Source organism: Netta rufina (assembly GCF_964035555.1).
Source record: "Netta rufina genome assembly, chromosome: 28".
Classification (NCBI taxonomy): Eukaryota; Metazoa; Chordata; class Aves; order Anseriformes; family Anatidae; genus Netta; species Netta rufina.
Window position 1 is genome coordinate 5,238,609 of NC_140152.1, and position 23,678 is coordinate 5,262,286.

Genomic DNA, 23,678 nt, shown 5'->3' on the forward strand with positions numbered 1-23,678 from the left:
GCAGGAGGAACCAGATTGGGTTTGTGGCTTGGTGCTGCTCAGACTGGGAGCTTCTCAGGGCTGCAGCAGCGTCCTCATGGCTCTGCCCAGTGGTGGCAGCCAGCTCTGCTCAGCTCCGAGCGCGGTGCCCTCCCCGCCATGGTCACCCCGTCCTGCTGTCAGCCGTGGAGGGGCAGCAGGACCAATTTTAGGAGCCCTGCATGGGTGGGAGCACAGGCTGGGGCAGCTCTGCTCCCCCCTGAGCACCCCATCCCTTCACAGAGCGTTGCTCCCGTTCCAAGCACAGCGATTTCCCCTCCTTATCAGGGCCCCAGCCCGCAGGCAGGGTGAGAGCAGCGCCTCCAGGCTGAACGTCCCCCGCAGCAAAAGTGGGAATCGGGGCTCAGGGAGGGCTGCAGGACAGCAAGGCTGAGCTCCCCCCTTTTCCCAGAACCCGGGGGCTGTTCAGGCCTCCAGCAGCGCTCAGCCAAGGTGTGCAAAGCACCCAAAATGCGTAGTGCAGAAAAGGAAGCGGCTTCAGGACGCACCTCTGGCTGCTGATGCAGGCCCAGCTCCGCACGTGCACGCCAGCAGCAAAACCCTCCCCGGCCTCCCCCGGGAACCCTCGCTGCAGCAGCCAGCACCGGGGCCCCCCGGCCTTGGGAACGAACCCAGCACGGGCTGAGCTGGCTCCGAGCCGGCCCCGCACGCGGAGCAGCCCCCGAAGCCTGCCAAGGGCCCGCCGGGGACACGGACAGACGGCGGGGCCACGGACAGACGGCGGCCGCTCCCCGGGGCAGGCGAGCAGCACGCAGACAGCCGGGTGACCCCGCCGCACGCCGCGGAGCGAGGAACAGCTTGTGTGGATCAGAGCTGACGGCGCAGCCGCTGCGCCCTGTTAGCGAGCGGCGAGGTCTGGCGGCAGCACCGCCGCGCCTCCCGGCTCTCCGCTGCCGAGGGCCCAACGCCAGAGCTTTTGGCAGAGCGGGATGCGGCGGGGAGCCAGGTTTGTGCAGCGCCGATGCTGGAGGTTTGGTGCCAACCGAGGGGCACGGCAGCCTGCGTCCTGTTTTGCCACACCGCGGGCGTTGTTTGCCAAGCCCCGCGCCGAGCTGGATGCGCGCCGCGGTGTGAGGGTGGCCGCAGCCGGCACCGAGCCCAGCCGGGATGGGCGAGAGATGCCCGGGGTAAAATCCCCCATGGACGACCCCTAAACCGGGCTCTTTTCACCCCAAACTCGGGCCACGGCCCGAGCAGCCCCGGGGGCGGCGGCGGCGCCCAGGCAGCGATTGCTGGTCCAACACCCCCCCCTAGTGCCTGCGCCCCTCGGCTGCGGCTGGGGGCGGCTCCTGGGGACACCCCGCGCCGCCCCCATCCCTGCCCCGCCCGGCTTGGCCCCGTTTCCTTTCTGGCCTTGGGGAAAATTCAATCACCGGGGGAAAGCACCGCGAATTCCCCCGGCTCTCCATCCATCCGTCCCAGCCGGCTGGCAGGGGGGGCAGAGATGGCTGCGTAAAAAGCCCGGGGGGCGCAGGGGTCCGCAGCCCTTCACCCAGGGATGGCAGCAGGGTGCTGGCAGCGGGGTGCTGGCACCCGTCTGCTCCCAGGAGCCAGCAGCAAGCGGTGCCACAAGGACATCAGGCAGCTACAACAGTCAGGGTGGGCACGGAGCTCACCCACCAGCACCCCAAGCCCCAGTCCCCAAGCCCCCCGGCCACCCCGTGCACCAAAGCAGTTCAGGTGTGAGGCCGTGGGGATGTCCCCAGTGTCCCTGCCCGGCATCTGCAGCGAAGGGAGCGATGCTTTGCACCTGAAACCATCGTCCTCACCGAGAGCGTGGGGCTGGGGGCTGAGGCTGCTGCTCGGCCCCGTTCCCACCGGGGGCACGGAGCCGCCCCACAGCGCCTTGGGAGCTCTTGAATATGGAAAGCGCAGGGGAAAAGCGTTTTCTGTTCGGCCCGAAACCCACCCAAGTGGAATGGGAAGGGGAGGAGGGGAGGGCAGCCCAAAGAGTTAATCCACTTTGAATTGCAGCGCGGCTGCAGCCGAGGCGCAGGCACATCAGGGCTGACAGCTTGACAGAGACGGATTGGCAGCTCCCGAGGTGAAACATCCCGGCCCCAGACACGGAGCCGTATTAAAGCCCGGCTCGGAGGGGGCAGATTTCATTACTTCATTGCCCACATCGGAAAAAATAAATAAAATAACTAAAGGGGAGAGGGAAGGGCGGGCAGGGAGCTGGAACGGGCCCCAGCGGGACACAGCTCCGGGGCTGCGCATCAGCCCCGTGGGGTCCCCAGGTGCGGGTGGGAAAGTGTCTGCCCCCCCCCGAGCACACACCCGGCCCCAAGCAGGGCATCTTCTCAGCTGCCCCACGCGGGTGGTTGAGGACCAAGGCTGCTGCCAGCTCCCAGCACCCGTCAGGATGTGGGGATGCATCTTTGCTCCCATCCCGAGGGATGGGATCCTCGAGGAGCTGCTGAAATCTGCAGAAATAAAAAACAACCCAGGGCGAACGGGGGCAGACGCTGCTGAGTGACCACCTGCACAGGGCCAGACACTGGGCACCCACGGCCCCATCTGAGGGCGAAAACCCTTCTTTTTGTAGAAATCACATTTTTCAGGAAGAAACGAGCCAGGAACACGAGGCCAGCTCTGCCCTCCCAGGGCCGCCTGCCTGTCAGCAGGCTGGAATCACTGAGCTACAACTGATGTCTCTGAGGGATGATAGGGCAGCGACCCTAATATTTTCTGCAGCAAGCACTCCTGTAAGCTACCTTTGTGCTGGAATGATAGGAATTCATTACAGACCACCCCCCGCAGCGCGGCTGGCTCCCCAGGGAGGAATCTGCAAGCTCTCTCCAAGCCTAAATGGGATTAGGTTATCTGCAGGCGCTGAAACCGGAGCTGCAACAAACCTGGGAAGCCCCAGCGCATCCAGCTCAGCACCGCTGGTTCTCACAGGGATCTGTGGGGCTGGGCAGTGCCTGCAGGGCAGGGTTTCATCCTGCCCACCATGCCTTTGCACCCATGGGGGTCTCCAGGCATGGCCAGGAGCTGTTCTGGGCAGGGGCAAGCCCTCCAGGTGAGGATCGGACGCAGGAGGCTCATGCTGAAGATGCTGGGTCTCGGCACATCTAATCTGCCCTTGAATTTTGGGCAAGCATCACTTCCACGGTCCAGCACCCTCAGCATGGTCACCCACATAAACCTTGCCCCGCTCCTGCCCCAAAAAGCAGCGCAGGCTCCGCTGCACCAGGACTGCAGGAGCTCAGTGCCACGTCCCTGCAGCCGGTGGAGCCGCTCCTGCGCGAGGAAGGGCGACGTGCCACGAACTGCTGCAGGCTTGGCAATCCCCAGGCAGCACCGGTAACAGCCCAAAACGCTTAGAACTCCACGTCAGAGGCTTGCAACACCACGCGCTCACTTGGGGAAGGAGCATCCTCTAGAAGGCAAACACCTCCTGCAGCACCGTGGGGGCATCGTGCCCAGAGGTGTCCCCGTGGAGCCCGGGGAATCGCAGCCCCAGGGGCCCCGCAGAGCCTGGTGGGGGCCCCCGAGCGCCCGGCACCCACCCTCGGCGCGAGCAAAGCAGCTGCCTGGGTTTGTTTTAAGCACTGCTGTGTTTGCAACCATTTTCTCCTCTCCCTACGGCTGCTGGATTCCCTCTCAATCATGTCAAACAAATCCAGAGAAAAACATGTTTGACTGCATCAAAGTTCAAACCTCCACCTGTCTGTGTCCCCAAGCTGAGGCCCTTTAATGCTGCAAAGATGTAAACTCCCCCAGGTCTTCATTATGTCTTACAGGCCCGATATTATATCAGATTATGGAATCATTAAACAAAAAATTGTACTCCTCTCTGTCCAGAGGGGCCTCTAGTTACCTTGTCTAAATATAACAGCATCATTTTTAACCAAGGAGCTGGTACAGTCCCTTGGGCCTTCATTATATTTCATGGGCCTGGGCTGGAATCTCATCTCCTGCTCAGGTGCTGCCGCGCTCATCCTGCGCCCGTGCCGAGGCCGAGCCGAGGTCTGTGGGCTCCTCGCACGGTGCCGGATGGAGAAAAGGCTCCAGAGCCCATTTTGGGGGGCGAGAGGAGCTGGTGCTGAGCCGCCAAGACGGGAGGCAAGCTGGAGAAAAAGCAAAGGAAGAGAGAAAAGCAATGTGGGGGGGCTGAAATCAGCCCTGGGTATGCACCCAATTATTTTAATTGCGTGTAGGTGCTGTTTAGGGCTCACTCATGCGTCGCACATCATTGTTTACTGCTCTGAGCAGAACCAATTATGTTTGAACACAGAGGGGCTGAGAGACAGCAAATAAACAAGCAGGCGCGTGGCGGGATCCACTGTACGTCGGTTTGCACCCGTCCGTCAGCGCCCAGCCAGGCATGGACCGGGGAAATCGGGGGTGCGAGGGCAGCCCCCCCACCCGGCATCGCCCCCCGGGACGGGGCTGGGGCAGGGGGAGCCCCGAGGGGCAGCGGAGAGAGGGGCGAGAGAAAGCAGATCTGCTTGGGAAGAGAAGGGAAACAAATAAAGACATAAAGATATAGTTTCTTGTGGGGTTTTGACATGAGTTGTCAGAGCTGGTGGTGCGTGTGCTCCTGTCTTTACAGTAAATAACTGTCAGCAATTAGAAAGTGTAGGTGTTTATGGAGGGAGCCAGGCGGCTCCGGGCGTCAATCACGGCGCCGCAGGGAGCAGCGGCCGCCAGCCCCGGCTCCGTGCAGGGGCAGAGCCACCCCCGGACCGTGACGTGCCCAGGGCCACCGCGGCGCTGCCGGCTCCCCAGAGCCACCCAGACGGTGGCAGGGATGTGCCAGCCCCCGTGATGATGGCACCGACCAGTGCCACCGCAGCGGTGCCGTGGATGGGGGCTATGGGCACCGGCGGTGTTACGAGCGCTGGTTTTGAGGCTGGGCGCACCACGGGAAGAGGGCACCGAGCCCTGGTTGCCCTCACGTGAGCTCTGCACCACGAGCCAGCCCGCCTCGCCTCTCCCATCCCGCTGACAGTGCTGGATTCCAGGGGACCTGTCGTGGGGGGGTCCCCAAAAAGCTTCCCCGACAGAAGCTGGGGCTGCTGGGGGCATGCGGTGGGGGTCAGGCACCAGCTCCCCCAGCTCCGTGCCACCCCTTCCCTATGCATTTCGGGGAAGGCAGCCATCAGGTGAGCGGATAGAGCCGCACAGATGCACTCCCCGGGGGCGGGGTTGCAGCTGACACGGAGCTGACGGAAGGGGTTAGGGGGAACGTGCCAATTAACGGCCCCATTTCCCAGGTGGGAAGCCGGGGGCTGCAGCCCAGCCCTGCCCGCGGCCAGCACCGTGCCAGATGTCACCCTGAGCCTCAGCCCTCCCACCGCAGACATCTCCATCTTCTGCCTCCTCTGCCTCCCCCCGTGCCCCCCAGTAACTGCCTCCAGCTCCAAGCCCGCGCTCTCCCGGAGCTCTCCCTTCCTCCTCCGTTAAGAAAACCGTGAGGGCATTTCCCCCTCGCGCCCCGCAGGTTCCGTGACACCGATAACCTCTGCTTTGCGCCCGGCAGCTCAGACCCAAACGCCGCCGAGCCCGCCGGCACCGCGGGGCCTCGATGCGCCAAACTTCACAGGCGGGCACGGCACAGCCCCGGCAGCGGGGCCGCGGGGGACGGGGGCACGGGGGGGAGCCCCGCTGCCGTTCCTATGGTGACCGAGGATGCCGGTGTCGCAGCCCGAGGCGCTACTTTTGGTACTTCCAGATCAAACGGGCAGGGCAAGCGGCGCGGGGGAGAAACGCACAGAGTGCGGGCGATGCGGTGACTTGAATTCACAACACCAGAGCCGGTGACTCCCCGCAGCGCTGGTCAGGAGGAGGCACAAATTTTGCCTGGATAGGTGAAGAGCTGGGATCTCTCTGTTTTTTCTCCCTGACCTTGTCCTCTCCATCGCTTTGGTGTCTGTCCAGGAAACGTGTGCACCGGCGTCGTGCCAAGGACAGAGCCTGGCCCCACAGCACGGTCTGTAGACATTTACCCCATACGGGACATGCCGGGGATGCCGGCCCCATAGGACACACCAGAGACCAGAGCAGGGCTCAGGAGCACCAGGAAAACCCCAGAACCCAGCACCCAGCACCCCCTGGCAGGGCTCATGGCACAGCCCCGGCACACACCTCACCCCACGGCACACGGGGAACATCTCCCCTCGTAACACGTGCAGTGACCGTAGGGCTGGGAGACCACGAGCAGAGCTCAGCTCCTCCCTGGGGGCTCAGCAGCAGCTGGGGGGGTCCCTCAGCACCAGCTGCCTCCAGAACAGCACGGGCTGCATATCTGCAGGGAGAGAAAGGCAGAAGATGACTTCTTCTTCCCCGCTTTGTCTCTCCTCACAGTCTCTTTTCTTCTCCGTCTCCATCAGCCTCTTTTTCCTCGCATGCTCTTTACGCTCTGGAGCACTCTGTGCTTTACTGGGGCATTAAGAGGCAGCAGCTCAGACTGTTTAGTGAAGCATTAAAGGGGCATGAAAACGCTCACATTGCGTCTGAGCACTGAAAGCCCTGAAGCATCCTGAGGCAAAAAAAAAAAAAAAAAAGAAAAAAAAAAGAAAAAGCAACCTACCAATTCTGCAAAATAAGACATATTTCTGTGCACAGCAAACATGTGCAGCACCAGGCGACATCCACACCTCGGACACGGCCGGCGTTTCAGCCGGGCCATCAGGCGCCTGTCGCTCCCGAAGCCGCCCCCTTCCCACGGCCAGGTCACTCGGGAGCGCTCGGGCCATTAGCGAGAGCAGCTGCCATCTGCCAAGATCCAGCCCCACATCAGATTTCAGAGGAAATTGCCTGCCTGGAAGAGTTCATGCCCAAGACCAGAGCTTCACGCAGTAACACGCGCATTAAAATCATCCCAGCTTGTGCACACAGAAAGGAATCCATCCCTCGCTCTCCCTCCCTGCCAAAACTGACCGTAACCTGCGAGCCTCTCAGGCACCGAGGGGGATTTTCCCTCTGTGCTGACCCTGCCCTGTCTGACGAGGGGTCAGAGGAGCCCTGGTTGGTGTGGGGCAGGGAGAGCCATCGCCCTCGGTCCCTCCTGCAGGCACCGGCGTGGCCCCGAACCTGTTGGCAGCCCCCGAGCAGCTGTGGCACGAGAGCTGGAAATGAGCCCAAAAAGTGGCCGGTGTCTGACTGCTGCGGGCTGGTGGCACAGATGGGGAAGGGGCTGCCCCACCTGGGTCCCTCCACGATGTTTTTTTTAATTATTTTGTTCTTCTGGCTGCAGGGAAGCCTGATGCTCCCCGCCTTGGCTGCTCTCCTCGTCCCAGCAGCTCAATACGGGACGGACGCATGCGCCCCAGCCGCGGGGCTCTGCTGCTGCTTCGAAGGATGGGGACAGGAGGCAGGAAAGCAAGACCGTGGGGTGGCTTCACGCAGCAAACCCACAAGGACAGGGCAAGAACGAGAGGAGCCGGGGCTTTTGCTTTCAGACCCTGCCCGAGCTCAGAACCAGCCCCAGGAGCCCCGGGCCCCTCTGCGGGCACCAACGGCCGCAGGGCTGGCGATGGCTTGGGACATCCCAGCACAGCCTCAGCTGGGGCATCCCAAAAATCACAGGGCTTTGACGTGAGAGAAGGGACGAGCTGGATACACAGAGGGAGCTGGGGGCTGTGGGGCATCCCCAGGGATGCCTGGACACCTCCCGGGAGAACCCAGCCAGGACCGGGCCCATCGCTGCTCCCAGACCTCTTCCCCCCTCTCTTCTTCCCCTGGAATTCGCCTCCTTCTTTCGGGCAGCTCCTGTTTCCATCACAGAAAGGGCTCTCTGTTCAGGTCTCCCCCCTCCCTCCTTTTCCAGCAATTGTTATGTTAAAATCCCCAGGACATGTTTCTGCAAAGAATTAAAAGAGGGTGAGGAAGAGATTGTTTTCGTCGGTGTCTCACTAAGTCTCTGACCTTGAGCGTGAATAGAAAACAAGAAAAAAGGGACTTTATGCTAATATCACTCACTAAGCACAAGGGGGAAAAATAATAACGGCAAATGAAGATTATGAATGCAAATCAACTTAATAAAGAGACAGGGTCTATGCAGGAGCCTTGTTTTGCTCTTGTACGGAAGACTTGCATTGTCTGGTTGTGCTGCACCCCAGGTCTAATCACTACAAATTATATCAAGATAGAAAGAGAAAAGAACAGGAAAGGTTTAATTTCCCAATTATGACATTGTTCATTTCCCCTGCTCACGGCTGCTCTTTTAAAGGGGCCTCTCGTGCCGGCCCTTGGCCGCCAGCCCGCAGCTCGCCTCCCCCCAGCGCTGCTGGTCCCAAGCTCGGGGTGCCAGCCCCAAAGCCAAATCCCCAGCAGGTGAAAGCCCCCACCCAGGGCCATGGGAGCCACAGGAACACCCCGCTCCCCTCCAGCCCCTGTGGCAAGTCTCTGCCTCCTGTGCATTCATTTCTTCCCCTCTTTTCCCTTCCCTCAGCCTCCTCTTGCCACACCACAGATGGGGACTGGCGCTCAGCATCCGTGCGCGGAGCGTCCCCATAACAAAGACCTGGTCGTGGCAGGGATCGTAGGCATGATCACAGCACCAGCACAACGGCTCTAAAGCAGCCACGGCCCTGACAAAGAGCAGTCACGGCAGCCTTGTCCACATCCAGATGAAGAGCAGCAGCAGGAGCCCACCGGCTTGTTCACAGGCAGGGAGGTTGTGGTGAAAACAGCCAGGGCTGGTCCTCGCCGTGACATTTCCCAGGCTGTGAGAGTTCAGCCACCCCTTCCAGCGCCCCAAACACACCTTCAACGGGGCAAAAATGCTCCTAGAGAGAGCTCTGCCTTGCAGCATGCAGCAGTTGCTCTGAGTCTGGTGTGCTAAGAGGGGTCAGCGCCTCGCTGGAAGACACCGAGACCCCAAAGGTGACCCAGGAGCTGCTCCTGTGCCTCCCGGGGGGCTGCAGAGCCAGCCCCAGGGCCGTGCTCGTGGCGCTGCCTTGCTGGAAGTTTGGAACCACTTCCTTTCTTCCACAGGATCAAAATCAAGGCCAGTTTTACCTAGATGAGCCTTACGCTGGCCCAGGAGATGAAATCAAGCCACGATTCAATGTAAAAGCACTGCCCTGCTCGGTAGTGCTGTGCCAAAACTCAGAATTCATTTATGATCTGCAAGGGCCCCAGCACCCCGCTGCTCCCCAGGGAGCTGCAGCCTGAAGCACCCCCGGACCACCCCGTGCCCCAGCTGCTCCCCAGGCTCAGGACTCGTGCTGCATCAGGTCAGGGCGAGGATTTTGCAGAAGATCTGGATGGGAACAAACCTCCCAGCACCCCGCCACCCAGCTCTGAACACCGCTTCTCCGGCTCGGGGCCGCACTTCTCCACCGGTGCCACGGCAGCGCGAAGCGGAGCCGCCGTTATCTCCATCCCACAAACACCCCCGGCCCTCCCTCCCCTCCCAAACAACACACACGAGAGAGTTTGGGCTGGGAACGCAGCTCTTTAATCTCCGGCAAGCCTTTGACAACCTGTCTCGTCCTGGCTTTTAGCTGTGCGAGAGCTGTTCGCTAATGGAGCATTAACCTTGGAGAGCTTCTGCAATTACTCCAACACTAATTCTGACAGTTTTTGGTGTATCTGTTTGTTCTTTTGACAGGCAAAAGGAATTTCTTTTTAAAAGCTGTTTGATACATTTGAGACCTTCTGTCCACATTTCCTTTTTTTCTGCTAGATGGGAAGGTGGGGGAGAAAGGGTGGAGGTAGGGAGACGTCTTCCTACAGACACAGCAGCAGAGGCACAAGCCAAGACATTTCCTCCCTCCCAAACCCCCTCCCGCCCCTGCTTTAAGTCACAGAAGCGTTTGGTCTCTCCTGACCTCATTAGGGTAATTAGTAAACCTTTTGAAGCTGGGAGAATGGCTCTGAGCTGTGGGAAAGTGAGGAGAGCAAAGAGCCTCTGAAAGGAGGCGTGCGAGGATGGGGAAGGGGGGAGACAAAAACATCCTCGGCTGAGCAAGGGGCAACCTGCAGAAACAGAGGGGACGGAGCGGGGGGCGAGGGGTGCCGGGGTTTCTGCTCCCCCAGGCACCTCCTCGAGCTGCCCTAAGGCCAGCTGGGACCTGGGCATGCCAAAGGCACAGAGAAACGTGGTGGTGGTGGGCCCGAGGATCTCGCTTCCCTTCCCTAATTTGTCACCACTGCTGACTTGCCAAAGGGCATTGAGGGTTCTCGCTGTGCCTCAATCCTTCTTTTACTTAAAAAAGCTTCCACGTGTTATTTTCTACATGGAAAATATTTCTATGCATTAATATTTCTAATATTTTCTACGTGGAAAACACGCTTTGGAGGGAAAGGGCCACCTCTGCCTGCCCACGCAGCTCCAGCAAAGCCAGGCTTCTCCTGGGGACCTCGTGTGCTCCCAGAGCCAGGTCTGCCCCCACAGCCCTCCTGTAACCAACACAGAAAATGCTTTCCATGTGCCTATCCAAGCCAGTTGAGGAGCCAAAACGATGACTGTGGAGAAGCTGGAGGTACAATGCAGATAAAAACCTCCGCTTCCAAAAGAAAAAAGCGGTACCTCAAACCTTTGCTATGTATCACAAAGGGCACAAGCCTAATACCTCTCTGCATTCTGTAGAAAGAGGGAGTTTGATGTGAGAGAAAAGCAGATTAAAATAACACTGGTGAAAAAAAAAGACAGACCAGAATATGCCCTGGCAGCAGACAATGTGAACCAACCGATCCCCAGCTCCTGCTGAGCCTTCAGGTGCACACAATGGCATCCCCGGCTGCCGGGTTTCGGCTCTTCTTGTTCCAGCTTTCCTCTTGCACGCAGAAACGAAACCCACGCAGCCTTCAGGGGGACACTCCGGTGCTCCAGGGTGCCCACTGGGGGCTGAGGGCACGAGCAAGCAGCAGGCAGGGAAGGGGCCAAAATTGCCTCGGTTGGAAGAGTCGCCCCCAGCTTGGGTGTCCTTGGAGAAGTCACCAGAACAAAACCCCTTCCCAGCCCTGCCTGGCTTTCTGGGGATGAAGCAGTACCTTGCCCCCCTGCAACAGCCCGAACCCCCGGCTGCTGATTGATGGCATAGTGCCCACTGGGTTTGTCACCACCAGGACAGCACCGACACCACTTTTTGCCAGAGAGGGGGTAGCGTGCACTCAGCACAGGCTGAGCAATGAAGCAAGGAGGATTATTTTAAGTATGCGAGATTTCTTTTTTTTCCTTAAAAGAGCGAGAGTAATTAACCACCAGAACATATTAGCAGCATATCAGGGATGCAATAAATGCTCCATCACTTAGCTGCCTCAGACGAAAGCTGGCACTATTTCCAAAAGAAACCCTCTGGTTTCAGCACGCTGAAAGAGCCGAACCAGCCAGGGCTCCGTGGGAGGCTGCGCATGATGAGCATAATGGTCTCTCCTAGCTGCAAAACCTGCACATCTCCACACTTCCATTTCCTGGCTCCTATTAGCCAGCAGACGGCCGGGTTGCTCTGATTGCAAAGAGAGCAAGCAGATCCCTCGGCGCCAACAGCGACAGTTGCTGCGGCTCACCCCAAAGTGCGTCCAGCACAGAAACACGAGGACCTCAGCAGCAGCTTCCAGCAGGCAAATAAGTTGGGAGGCATCAGCGAGAGCACGGCCCGGGCAAGTTGGGTGCCGTTTGGGTGCAATCTGCTGGCATTGGGAGAGACTCAAACCACGCTGGGGAGCCGAAGGCGAGCGCGTGGTTCCTGGGAAGCGGGCGATGTGCTCCAACACGTCAGCCCCGACTCGTTTCTGTGCCCACACCCCTGGAGAGGGAGGCTGATTAATGCTGCTGGCAGTCCCTGCAAGCACCCCGAAACGCTGGCAGCGCCGACACGGGCAGGGAGCTCTCCAAACCCATCACGAACCCTGCAGGAGCAGGCGAGAGCCACGCAGACCCGCAGGAATCCTGCAGCCCGTGGAAGCACCTCCACCAGCTCGGCCCCAGCACTTCTGATTCCTCCTGGTTTCATCTCGGAGGTGCGCCGAAGTCTTATCCTCTCAACAGGTATTCCTGGACGTGGGCTCTAGCTAGCGCCTTTGATCTGGCAATGCAAAGAAGAAAACACTGAAGTGTTACATCTGAGGCGTTCGGCTCAAATTTAATTTTAGGGACATCTTCTCCCTTCCACGCGTGCAGTCCCGCATTAGCATGCGCCAGGAGTACGGCAGCCCCTTTAATGTTTACTCATCCTTAGATTGCAAAAACTGTTGTGTGAATTCCTTCTTCAATTAGTTCTGGTACTCCAAAAATAAAAAGTAAGAAATATTGTTCCGTTGCCAGTACGGTTATGATCACTTCTTTCCTTTATACTTCTATTCCCCAGTGTAACTTAAAAAGAAAATGCTTCTCCATCCTCCCCTGCAAAGCCCCCTTTAAAAAAAAATTTAAAACAAAACCAACCAACATTTCTGAAGGAAAGGCTTTTGTGGATGAAGTGCCACTTCCATTCACCTTTCCATCGCATAGAGGGAAAAAATAAAGATCAGAAGGAGGATTTAGACAAAAAGCCAACTAAGTAAAGCTAATTTTTTATACAGAAGAATCCTGCTAGTCGTATAGAGGGGCTTTGTTGAGCAGAGCAGAAAAGACATCAGAGGAGGATCTGCAGCAGGTTTTCAAACACTTCCAGCTACCTTCACAACGTGCGGTCTGTATTCCAAAATAAATACAGAGGCAATTTTCAGAGCACCCACGGTGTGTTGCAGGGTAAGCCCCCCACGTTGCTCACAGCTTTTGGCCAGTGCAAGCCCCCCACACCCTGCAGAAGGCTCCGAGGGGGCTTGCTGGGGCTGGAGCCCCCAGAAACTCCTCCAGAAACTCTCAGGGGCACGGCCGAATGCGTGGGGTGTGCAAGTTCCACCACCAAGAAGCCAGCTCAGCTCCAAAGCCCTGCAGCAAGCACATTGGCAGCAGCTTGAGCAAAGGCTCGGGAGGGCTGCCCAGGACCCTCTGCTTGATCCCCAGGGCTGCCCCGAGCCCCGCAGCCCCACGCAGGTCACCACTTTGAGAGCTTTCTGCAAGTCAGCCTTGAGGAGCACCCCTCCTTTTCTCCCTATTTCACAAACGTGGTGTGTAAAGCACAGGTGAGCGTGCAAAACACAAGCACTGTGAGCAGAACAGGGTGCTCAGCCCACAACACCCCCATGCACAAAGGGGTTTGGGTCCCCAGCACGCTCATGGCAACGCCAGCACCAGCTGGGAGGTCACCGACCAAGGGACATCTCCCAGCACAGGTGGGTCCACCCATCACAACCATTTCTTTGTGGCACTAAAGGAGTCTACCTGCTTGACAGAGGGCTCCGAAATCCCCACATGAAACACCCTTGGCGTTTCTTACATCTTCCTTTTTTTCATCTCCCTTTTTTCCTCCCCGGGTGGCCGGAGGGGCTCGCACCACTTCTCCTGCACAGCCAAGGGAAAGCACACACAGACCACAGCCCAGACCTGCCCCGACAAACCCCAGCTTTATAAACGAAGCTTTTCCTAAAGAAACGGGCCTGAGCACAGACAGCAAGAGAAGCGCTCTCCTATGCCAGCGGAAAGCTAAGAGGTGTTCCCCCCGCGGGCTGCTGCCGCAGAGGTGATTTTGCACTTGGCGGAGCACGGCTGCGAGGTGCGGCGCTGCCGCAGCACACGGGCGAGTGAAATCAAAAGAGCTTACCAGCACTCAGCGCGCGGCCTGCAGCTCCCATTTCAAGGCAGGAAAATTTGCATCCAAAGCACCGAGAGCACTTTAACTGGAGTTTGAAATAAATTCACAGCAGATGCACGCCGCCAGCTCGTGTCTGTGACCAGAATCCCAGCCAGCGCCTGCCCGGACTTCTCCCCAGCAGCACAGAGCAGGGCCAGAACAGGGTGAGAAGGACAAACGTCTTCATCTCATCCAGTGTGCACAGGCCCCAGCCATTAGTCCTATTAGTGCTAATTAGAGCTATCACCCCCCTCAGCCCGAAAACGAACCTGCATTTTGTTTCCTTCCTTTTGCATCTCACTCCGCAGCACCCCGCACGGTTTTACACCCGCAAAGTTTTAAAGCCACGAAGCCGTTCTGCCCAAACGGCTGCCCTGATAAATGTTCTCCGTAAGTTCATTAAGCACGGCAGTTAATTTTGCACAGCCTGCTCCACAGCGTGCCAAAGGGCGCTGCTGCGGCACAAGCCCGTGCAACGCTCGCTGCGGGCGTTTGGGCTGGGAGCCGTGGTGTGGAGCAGGGGGAGCGGGCTCTGGGGGGGGTTCTGGGGGGGGGTCTGGTCCTGGTGGGCTGGTGCCAAGCCTTGGGCCAGCCCAGGACAGCTCTGTGCTCTGCACAGACAAGCCTCGCCCTGGCAGGACCGAGCAGGGTGCCTAGGGGTTAATTCAACCAAATGAGAGCATCTTTAAAGTGCGGCTGCCCCAGAATCGTAAAAAGCCCTTGCAGGCAAGTACCAACAGGGCGAAAACCGGCTGAGATGGAGGCAGGGGGAGAGCAGCACCCGCAGCTGGGAGAAACCTTCTCCAGGCTCAGAGCTCTCGGAGCAGGGCCCCGCTGCTCCCTGTAGGGGTCTCATCCCCTCAGGGCGCCTGCATCGGACCCCCAGGCAGCTCTGGAGGGAAGCTTTGCCTCTGGAAGGCATGGCGAGTTCTCCTCAGCCTCACGTCTTGCCAGTGCCCCGCGAGCAGGATGCTCGGTCTGCGAGTGCCATCTACAGGGTTCCCCCGCTCACCAGCTTCTCCTTCAGCTCTGCTCGGCTCACGGCGTGGCAGGAGCCTGGGGCAGGAACGAGTACGGTCAAACCACGGAGCAAACGAGAGCCCCTTCAGCCCCCGGCTGTGCCACCCTCCAGGACCAGCGTGAGGCCACCAGTGTCCTGTGCACAGCCAGGGAGGACACAGGGACACGGCCAAGAGCAGGTCGGCAGAGTGAGACGCAGGAAACGTGGCTTCCCTTTCCTCCAGTGCCACTAATCTGCATGACCGAAATGTGCAGAGCCACCCTCGTTTGTAAAAGGGATGGAAAGCAGATGTTAGTACCCGGGAACGCCCTTCATTTTGTTAAAAGTTTGATTCTTTGCGCTGAGGAGCTAGGACAGCCCCCCCGCCATCTCCCAAAGCAATAAACAAAACAAAACTTGGCTCTTCTGCTGCGGAATCACCCCTCCAGGGATTCACTTAGCCTTCTGTACAAGAAAAGGGATTAAGGGAAGAATAGGGAGGAAGGAAAGGGAGGAAACTTGAGGAAGTGGAAACAAACCCTGAGATGATCAATGGAGGCGAGCACTGGGCGAAAAGACAGAAGTGTGACAACACAAAAACAAGGCACAAAAAGGTGAGGGCGTAACTGGTACCACGCAGAAAGCAAGGCGGTGCTCAGCGAGGGCAGCTGAGCAGGGAAAGGCTCCAAAAAGGCTCCATCCCATGGGTTCAGCAGCAAGCCAGGCACGTGAGGCAGAATAATCCCAAGCGCTGGCTGCCAGGCACGCTGCAACGGAGGAGTCGGGTGAAACAGAACAGTTTATTTCGTTTGTTCCGAGACACAAAGGAGGGGGGACGCTGTAAACAAAAGGGAAGTAAAACAATCAATCAATACAGGACTGGTTGCTATTTAAAAATAAATCAACGATTCAAGCAGGAGGGTGAAAGACTAGCTCCTCATTTCTGAGAGCACAGACAACACAATGCACTCAAGTGCTGTTTTATTGACTTCTTGGCAATCTGCTCATACCACAGGTCCATCTCCCAGCACGTTGATGCTGCAGATCCCATTCCAGTCACATGTACAAATGAAACAAAGCAGAAGAACGCTGTTAACAACAGAGACCCGATGCTCATATCGCTCTCAGTCAACCTCATTAACCTCAGCAGACGCGCCAGTCGATTTGCCTACCAGCCCAACACCAACAGGAGAGGATTCGATACAGCCCTCCGAGAAGATCAGAGAGGCAATTATGTAAACTTTAGAAATTAGGCTTTGGCTTAAACAACAGTGATTGTTTCGAGCAAGCTCTGGAGCAGTCACCAGTGAGACAGGCAGGCCGGTGACCGCGCGGCATCGCAGGGCACCGCGTGCTCCACACCCTGGGTCCTCACCACCCTGCTCCCATCGGCTCCTTGGTCCCATCATTCATTAATTTATTTTTTTTTTTGGCACAGACTGGCAGGAGCCCTGCACAGGCCAGCAGGAATGGGCTGCCAGAGCCCACAGCACCTCCCACCAACATCCCAATTTGTTCCAGAGAAAGAAATCGCAGCAGCAGCTGGCGATGCACCAGCCTGCCCGGGGACAGGCACACGCACGAGCACAGTGCCCGATGCCACTCAGCTCCAGGACAGAGACATCTCACATGCAGATGGCTCGGCGCACACGTGCGTTCGCTTGCAGCCGTGTACTGAAACCTGTTCTGAAAAACTGCATCGAGTTCTAACTGCTGCAAAGGCTACCAACACGGATATCACACGGAGAGTAACTAAAACTGCAGCTGAAGTGACTACTGAACTGCTCTCATGTTAGGAAAACAAAACGCAAGGCTTAAAAGCCACTGTTATTAGCAAGACCCCCCAAAGCCTGCACTGGCCGCGCACCACGGGTGTGCTTTTCCACCTCTGCGAGGAGAGGCTGCTGCAGTACCTCCAGTTTATTTTTTTCCAGGAGAAGCAGAGATGAGTGAAGCTGTGCTGAGCTTTTGCTCGTACATACATAATCATACAGCTGAGCCGTGCTGATACATTTGTACTTGAAGGAGTCTCAGATCTGTAACTAGCATCTTTGTTTTCTCCTCTTAGAAGATGCCTTTAACAATGACTTGGAGCTACTCCACATCAAACGGAGCAGGATTGTGAAGTTGTGGCCTGTAAGGAGCAAAGCCAGGCTACGGACTGCTCCCGAGGCACAGGGTGGCTCAGCAGAAAGTGGAAATCGCCACCCGTGGCCATGGACTGCAGCTCACACTCATCTCTAGCCAGAACAGCTTCAGATTAAAAGCAACAGCAATCTGACATTGCAGCTCCAGAATCACTTTTTCATTCTCCGGATGATGAAACTCTCTCCTTTAAAGAGGGCCAGCAGAAGGGCTTCTGAAAATGTGTACGTGGTACATAGGTGTCGGGCCAGCACACCCTCTGGGCCTTCAACTTAATCATCACTTGCCTGTACAGCACAAGAATAGGGACCTCATTACACACTCTAGCTGCATCCCTCTGCATCTTTCCCTGCTCACATTCTAAATACCTACTACAGCAAAATCAAATTCTATCAAAATTATTTTCATGACAGGACCTACAGCTCGAGGTCCTCTCTTTGATCAAAATCATTCAAACTGTTAACATTAAAAAATCATTCCCTCCTGCAAGGAAAGGAAACTTATAAATTGCTAAACCCATCTGTCCAATGAAGAGCAGAGCCTAGAGAATGATCAAGTAAATCACCTCCGCTAAAGAAAGACCAGTGAACGCGTCAGTCAAAACGCTGTGCCGGGGCATGTCAGCGGACTGAAAGAGTCAGGCTTACCTGGCTTGGGCACAATGCAACAGAGAAACAACTTTGTAAAGGGAATTGAAGAGCCAAAGAAAGTTATCAGCATGTTCATAGACCTGCCAGGCTGTAGAGGATCAAGGAAGCTACACTACCACGAATCAAACAAATCAGCTCTCTGATCACCCAAGGGGCAGCAACGGCCAGATCTAGCTATTACCGCTATCCTCAGCGAGGAACGCAGCAAAGGCTTTCATCTCTGCATCAGCTAAACAAGCAGAAAGTACCTAAAAGAGGCATGAAAGGATATAAATGATATGAAATTAGGGCACATCCAAGTGCGGCGTTCACATGACAGCATTACTAAAAATATATATATATTTAAAAATCTTTTGCCTGTGTGCAAGTCGGAGCTGCCAGCACCTAGGGTGACATTTCTCCAGGAAACCTCTCGGAAATGCTGCCCCTCGCACGGGTGAGCACCAGGACCACACCGCTCCATCAACACCTCACGAGGGATTTCGGGGAAGCAGCCAGACCCCGAGCTCCCAGGTAATCGCAGCGAAACCATTTGTCATTGCTACCTGATAAAGGTACCCTTCTGCCCCACTCTGTTAAGCATTTTGTCCCCTTATCTAGAGGATTTGCTAACCAAAAGAAGGGAGCCTTACTTCAGACATTCTCAATTTTCACCATAAAGGTAAAGTCCATAGCCTTAAAGTTGCACCTCTTATGGAGGGAAGTCCCTGGCCCGCAGGGTAACTCCCCTCAGGTTCTCCTAACAAAGGCACTACCAGTTTTGGGTGGAAGAAGGGCTTAAGAATGCAGGTCTGCACTGCCCAGTTTTCCAAGGAATGACCCTCCCTTCCTGGCTGAAATGTGCTGTGAACAGAAGCACTTTGCAAGCAGTTTTCACCATTTTAGCAGTAGATCCACCTGACAAAGTCATTCTAACACAGCCAAGGTTTGGTCCGACATTGTAAAAATCCAGATACGGACACAAGGAGCTGCACAGAAACCCTCCAGTTTGCTGGGCTGACCTCAGGCAGAGCCGGCAGCTCAAAATCCAGAAGCTCGGTAGATGTCACACATTTCTCCAGTAAAAGTACCATTGCAGCCCCTGAGACTCACACTGGGGCAGAGCAGCCTGCACACTCACAGCCATACAGACTACACAGCCAATATCTCTTGGAGAAACACCCCTTTGGGCCAAGTTGCACATTTCATTTGTAAACATCTTTGCTCTGTAAACCCAAGTAACGACCTGTATTATCAGGTGTAACAGCTAATCCTGCAACTACACAAACATTGATGCATTTAACTCACTGCTCTTTCCCCATACTGTTCTGTCTGAACTAAGGAAATGCCACCCATGCCCAACACTGATATAAAAGACAACAAAAGCTCTCCCAACTCCACCATTAGATGCAGAGCTGATTACAGAGACGCTTACTAAAGAGGTCGCCTGATACTGCATGAAGGAAAGAGGATCAGCCTACCGAAGGAACCCGCTTGCCTGATGCTTCAAGCTGACTGCCACAGTCAGGAGAGAGAGGGATATGAGCACCCTTCAAGTACCGATAGGCCAGCAGACACAGCTGCAGCACTTGAGTCCAGAGCCATTAGATTTCAAATGCTGAGGATTCATCCAGGAGTCACATTTTCCTTAGTGTCTCCCTGTGCAGTTGGCAGCACTCAGCGTAGCATCCTTTAGCTTACAGCTCCACCTTTCCCCAGAAACACATATAAAGGAAACAGGTTTGGTCCCCTTTCCCCTGCCCCAGCTACCAAAGTGTTTGTGCTTTTAATAGTCCTTATAAGCAATTATAAAAAAATAAAACTTGAGCATTGGTAAGGTGATTCCACTGATGGACTTGCACCCCCGTGGGCAGTCTTCACAGTTGGTGCCACTGATCCCAAATCATCTGGAAAAAAAAAAAAAAAAACACAACACCCAGCATCAGAGTGAGCACATACAACTTGACAGATCATTAGCAACCTCAAAACAGCTGGGGGAGCTGAGAGGCCAGAAGCAAGCCATGCCTAGCTGACATTCCTCCTCAGCTTTAAGAGAATATTCTCCAGAGAATCAAACTTGCATGATCCAGGGCATGAAAGCACATTGCTATGAAAGCAGGAATGAATGCCTCAACAGGACCGTGAGTTTAGCTGTGACTTGACATAGAGGCAATTCCCCCGTTTGGGAATCAGACAGCTTTATTTCCATGCCAGTGCAGGGAGCCTCAGACGAGGCCATGAGGGATGCGTGTCCCTGCTGCTGGCCTGCTGAGCACACAGCACAATGTGGTGCGCCAAACACCAACTGTCTGCGAAACCAGGACAGGTGCCCCTCGGGGTGCTGGTCAGGAGATGAAGAAAGGCAAAATAAAGTCCATGTGCTGACACAGAAAGACCACAGGCAGCAGTTTCATTTCTGCAGAGCTGATTACATGATCTGTGCCAAAGCTTCCACACTTTCAGAAAGGATCCTGTTAGTTTCTCGCAAGGAAAAGAGAAACACAGGAGATGCCCGCTTACCGCCTCAGGTTCCGCGTTTCAAACACTGTGTCCTCGTCACTGTCGAGCGAAGCCATCTCTATGTTCTCATCGTAATTCGACAGGAGGCCGTATTTCTTCCGCTGCGGCTTCTTCAACCTGAAATTAGTTTTGAGCTCCCTGGGTCCCTCTGGTCTAGAGCTGAGGGCACACAGATGGCAGAGTGAGTGCTCCGTCACCTGCATCACAACAGGTTCATGCAGGGATGGGGCCTTATGGCTCTGTGGGCACAACAAACGGGACTGGGAGGCTTTTTAGCATTAATTAACAGTGGCGTGAACGTACGGGGCTGTTTCCCCTGCCATAGGGAAGCATCTTTGTGCAGCTCCTGGCCTGGCGGAGGAAGGGGAGCCAGGGCAAACGGGCACAACCCAGTTGGGGGGGCAAACTGGGTACTGGGATGGGACAAAGTGGGTACTGGGATGGGACAAACCGGGTACTGGGACGGGGCCCGCACTCACCGGACCGCCCGCAGGAGGAAGTAGAGCGCAGCCAGCGCGGACAGGGCGCTGAGCACGTACAGGGCCCGCTTCAGCACCGGCAGCCCCAACCCGGGCAGCGGCCCCGGCCCTGGCCGCGTCCCGTTACCGGCAGTCGCCCGCGGCGCCTCGGTGACATTGAGCGGGGCCAGGGCTGTCAGGGTGGCGGCCCTGCCGCCATGTAGCAGCAGCAGCAGGAGGAGGAGGAGGATGAGGAGGAGGCAGCAGGGCTCCGGCCGCAGCATGGCCGGGCGGCTCAGAGCGGTGCAGGCGCAGGAAGGCGGCGGGGCCGTGCTGTGCAGTGCAGGCACCGTCCGGGCCCGGCGGAGCCGCACGCGGCGTTCCGGGGCAGCGCCGTTCCGTGGGGCCCTGGGCCAGTGTCAGGCTCCCTGCATGGGGCTGGGCTCAGCGGGGCGCTGAGGAGGCTGCCCTTCATCTCCCACTACCACCACCGCGGCCCTCGCAGCCCGAGACCCCCGTCACCGCCGCCACGTCCCCCTCAGAGCCACCCCGGCCTCCTGAGGGCCGCCATTTCCCCCTCGCAGCACGACTCCTTCGCCCAGGGGTGCCGTTGCTCCTCAGAGCTGCCATTTCTTCCTCGCCACACAGACCCCAGCCTCAGGGTCTTTGCTCCACTTTGTCCCCTCACACAGGGGCAGCCGCAGCCCCTCAGGTCCTGCAGAGCAGCAGATAAGGGCTCGTAGGATGTCACCAGCCGTCCCCTCGGCCTTGATGAGAGCCCATCACCATCCCGGGGGGTGCATTTGGTGGGGGACAGCGAGCAACTCGCAGCAAACCTTCCTCCCAAAATCCCCAACTCTCACAGCGGTGAACATTTAAAACCACAGCACAAGAGCTCCCACGCCCCAGATGGTTTATAAACCACCCTAAAGCATTGCCCTTTTGGGGAGAGGCCAAAACTGTCTGGGCATATCAGACTCGTACAAAAATAACCCAACAATTCCAGCCTGGAGGGGGGTCACCCCTCTCAGCTCACACCAGTAGGTGTCACAGCAGCCCCACGGCACCCAAGCACCGTCTGGAGATCACAGCTGCATCTTGCATTCAGCCCCTGCAGCCAGCTATCCCCAGGCACAGCCCGAACCCAGCCCAGCAACAAATCATTAATGCAGCGCTGTAATTAGCGATGCCGAAATAACATCATCTCAGACTAGGCCTGTTTTCACACCTATAATTATTTTTGCTTGTGTTTAAGCATCTAGGCAACCTATACAGGAACATACAGGTCTTTCAAATAATGCTTTGTAAGTAGTTACAGATTGAACTTGTTTAAATTTCACCTGACTGCATTATTATTTAAAATCAGCCAAAGGCTCTCACACTCTCAGTCCTATATTTAATATCATCCTCCATTAACATATAAAGTGCAAATTAAAAATTACCAGATACTGCCCCCAAAAATGTATCAGCGGATTTAACTAGAAGCACTGCTCATTTAGGTAATTTGAAAAGGTTTAAAAAAAAAAAATAGGTTCCAGGAAGTAGGATTCATCATCATTCCCATTCTGCATGAACAGAACGCCCCCAGGGCTCCTGTAGACCCTTATCACTGCACAGGAAATTGCGATAGAAAATTGCCATGTCCGTAGTAGGGCAGCAAACCCTACATGCTGAATTCCTTTGTGCCTGGGAGTCCCCAACAAGAAGGAACACTTCTTAATAAGAGCAAGTTTTTAAAACTAGAGTTACCCATTAATTTAGCTTATTTGTAGCAGCTAAGTGTCTGGCCTCCATCACACCTGTCTGCTCTGCAGAGCTAATTCAAGCAACAACAGAACGCAGACGCCTCGGTGGGGACGTGTGCTGGCAAGCAGCTACAGCTTCCCTTAATAGCCAGGCTTTACACCACGGCCTGGAGAACACACAATCAATCCTGCCCTTCAAATACCACGGCAGTAATTGTTACCAGGCTCAATACCCACAGCTGCATAATTTCTTCAGGCACTTAGGCTGTACGAGCAGACTTCTTTTTTGCATAATAACGCCGCTTAAAAGACTATTCTTCAAGTGGGACTTAGCATGGCCAACAGCGAGAGAAGCAGCTGTTAAAGATGAAGGGTTGGGGTGAAAAAAAAAAAAAGCAGGATAAAGCAATCAAATTTGTTAACACAAAGGTAGGCAGGACGGTAGCAAAGAGAACCAGAAACCCTCTTGGTGCTTTGTCCAGCTACCACATTGCAGTCTCCTGCCTCATTCTCCGCAAAGCTGCCAGAGATGCATTCACAGCTGTCAGCCTTTCCATCGGTACAAATCCTTATTGAGCTGCCACATTTTGAGGATTTAAGCAAGAATGAGACCTCATTTTTCATGAGAATCAGGCACCTGCATCAATTCAGTGTGAAGCAATTGAGCGTGGTTACAGTGGCAGCGGGTCTCTCAGGAACGCAGCATTCATGTTGGAGCAGGAGCCCCGTGCCAGCCATCAGCCAGAGCAGGGCAGAGTGGAAAAAGTAATTTAAGCTGCTTCCGCTCTGCTCTATAGCACAGCAAGACACAGGTCTAACATTTCGAGGATGACAGCCTGAAGGGCAAAGACCTTTAAGGACAGTTTGGGTTACAGTGTGGTGTATCGGAAAACATCCTCCACTACTCAGGGAAGAAGAGTTCGTGTAACCTGAAGCATGCAAGAAACGAGTCAAGGACAACTGAAGGAATTCAGCACCCAGCACTCATCTGACTTCATAGACTTGGTAGCAAGTGGATAAGAAAATCACGTTATTGCATGCATACAGAAGAGGAACAAAAAAGGCAGTTTGCTTTGATGCAAGGTAGAGAAACCCAAACTGCAGTTTATGAAATTGCAATACAGTACCTTAATTAAACGAACACAAGTGTTTTAACTCCTGCACTAGTCTTTGCAAAATGCAGTAGCCATTGCAAATAAAAGGCAACATCTGCTGATGTGAGTAGATGGCAATGTTTTTATTAGCCATTCTGTTCCATGGAGTCAAAGAAGTCCATACAAAATCGCAGATTCTCCAATCAGTGGCTTATGCACACTTCATCTGTGGCTGAATTTCCGATTCACAGGCACCAGCAGTTACTGCTCTATGTATCTCCTCTTTAGACACAGAGAAATGTTTTGGCACTGCAGTAGCTACTTGCAGTATTTTAAAGCTTGCCAGCTGTTAGGAGTCAGCTTTCTCACTGACACCCATCCAGGCAGCTCAATTTACCCTGCTCCATACTG

The 23,678-nt window shown here is 55.8% G+C and overlaps 1 protein-coding gene across 1 annotated transcript in view; it reads right to left on the bottom strand.

Annotated features, from left to right (window-relative positions):
• Window positions 1-20,712, bottom strand: part of LOC311219480 (ephrin-A2-like) — a gene marked incomplete at both ends in the record, with an annotated part of 65,934 nt that extends 45,222 nt beyond the window's left edge. The window contains 2 exons of the mRNA XM_084302618.1: window positions 19,971-20,087; window positions 20,450-20,712. Coding sequence (XP_084158744.1) covers window positions 19,971-20,087; window positions 20,450-20,712 — 380 coding nt within the window. The remainder of the gene's footprint in view (window positions 1-19,970; window positions 20,088-20,449) is intronic.
• Window positions 20,713-23,678: the final 2,966 nt, after the last annotated feature.